At 40.3% G+C, this 1210-nt stretch overlaps 1 protein-coding gene across 1 annotated transcript in view; it reads right to left on the bottom strand.

The window, feature by feature from the left end:
• The window catches only part of LOC141338971 (fibrillin-2-like), a 28116-nt gene extending 27330 nt beyond the window's left edge, over nt 1–786 (bottom strand). The window contains exon 1 of the mRNA XM_073844582.1: nt 702–786. Coding sequence (XP_073700683.1) covers nt 702–786 — 85 coding nt within the window. The remainder of the gene's footprint in view (nt 1–701) is intronic.
• Between the last annotated feature and the right edge of the window lie 424 nt (nt 787–1210).

The raw sequence follows: 1210 nt of genomic DNA on the forward strand, positions 1-1210 counted from the left end.
GATCTTTGTGAAGTGTTTTTGTCGCGGATCTAAGAGTTAACAGACAACGTCCCAGTCTATCCGTGTAGCATGTCCACATGTTAAAAACTAGGTACACTGAGGTATAGGCTGGCCTGCTATATGTTTTTATGTCCGACGAGAAGAATAAGACCGGTACCTTTCTTCAAAGCGCATAGAAGGATTCAGTGTGTTTTAGTTTTGTCATATTAATTAGGTAGTTATTTAATTTATACACATTTAGTATAGGCCTATTTATATTATTATTATTTTTTTCATTCTGATTTTCTCTGTTCTCAGAAGCGCTGCTGATGCGTGATAATTTGAGTAACGTTATATGTGAATGCAGTTTTTGTTGTTGCTCTGTATGCTGCTGTTTGCACATTAAAATAAAACATTTGCTTGTATTTTTTATGTATATCATCACAGATACTTGTGCATTCTATTTTTATTTTAAACGAATTTATTATTCTAATTTTATCAGTTAACGGTTAATGTTCGGATAACGAGCAGCGGTTGTCGGTCAGGAGAATTAACCGAAATGAGCATCCCTAATATATATATATATATATATATATATATATATATATATATAGGTTTTTTCAATTGATTGTCAATGATGTGGAGGCCTAATAAAGTCATAAATCAAATATGAGAGGGTGAATGAGTGTTTTGACAAGCCGAAGCAAAACCGTCATAATTACCCTGACATTCAGCGTAATGGTGAAGCTGATTACAAAAACGACAACACCAGCAAAAGTGGCTGTTGTAAATGTCATCTTTATCCATCAGCGGGCCGTTTTAACGAATCATTAGCTGACTGCTGGAGGAAAAAACCAAAAACACATTGGTGAATAACATGAGCTGGTCTGGGATCACGGCATACGAAATGTCAGCAGACGATTATCTTAAACTGGAGAACAGCGGCGGCGTGATTAAAGCGACGGGACAGAGACCGGGGGAAAGATGGATGACGGCCGCAGAAATGGCTGGTGCTGAATGGACGGGCCCGAACCTCATGATGGACGACGGGACGCTGTGAGGATCTGTGTGGCGCCGCGGACCACGCTGACAAACTATCGCGCACTCTTCACGAGCGCCGTATCTTTGCGTCTCTGGCCACTTCATCAACGGGACTTAATCAATCAGATCCTTCCTGAGACGCTGTTTTACAAGAGTCAACGTCGGAGAGAAACGGCTTACAGAGCAGGGG

Source organism: Garra rufa, chromosome 7 (genome assembly GCF_049309525.1).
Source record: "Garra rufa chromosome 7, GarRuf1.0, whole genome shotgun sequence".
In the NCBI taxonomy this organism is placed as follows: Eukaryota; Metazoa; Chordata; class Actinopteri; order Cypriniformes; family Cyprinidae; genus Garra; species Garra rufa.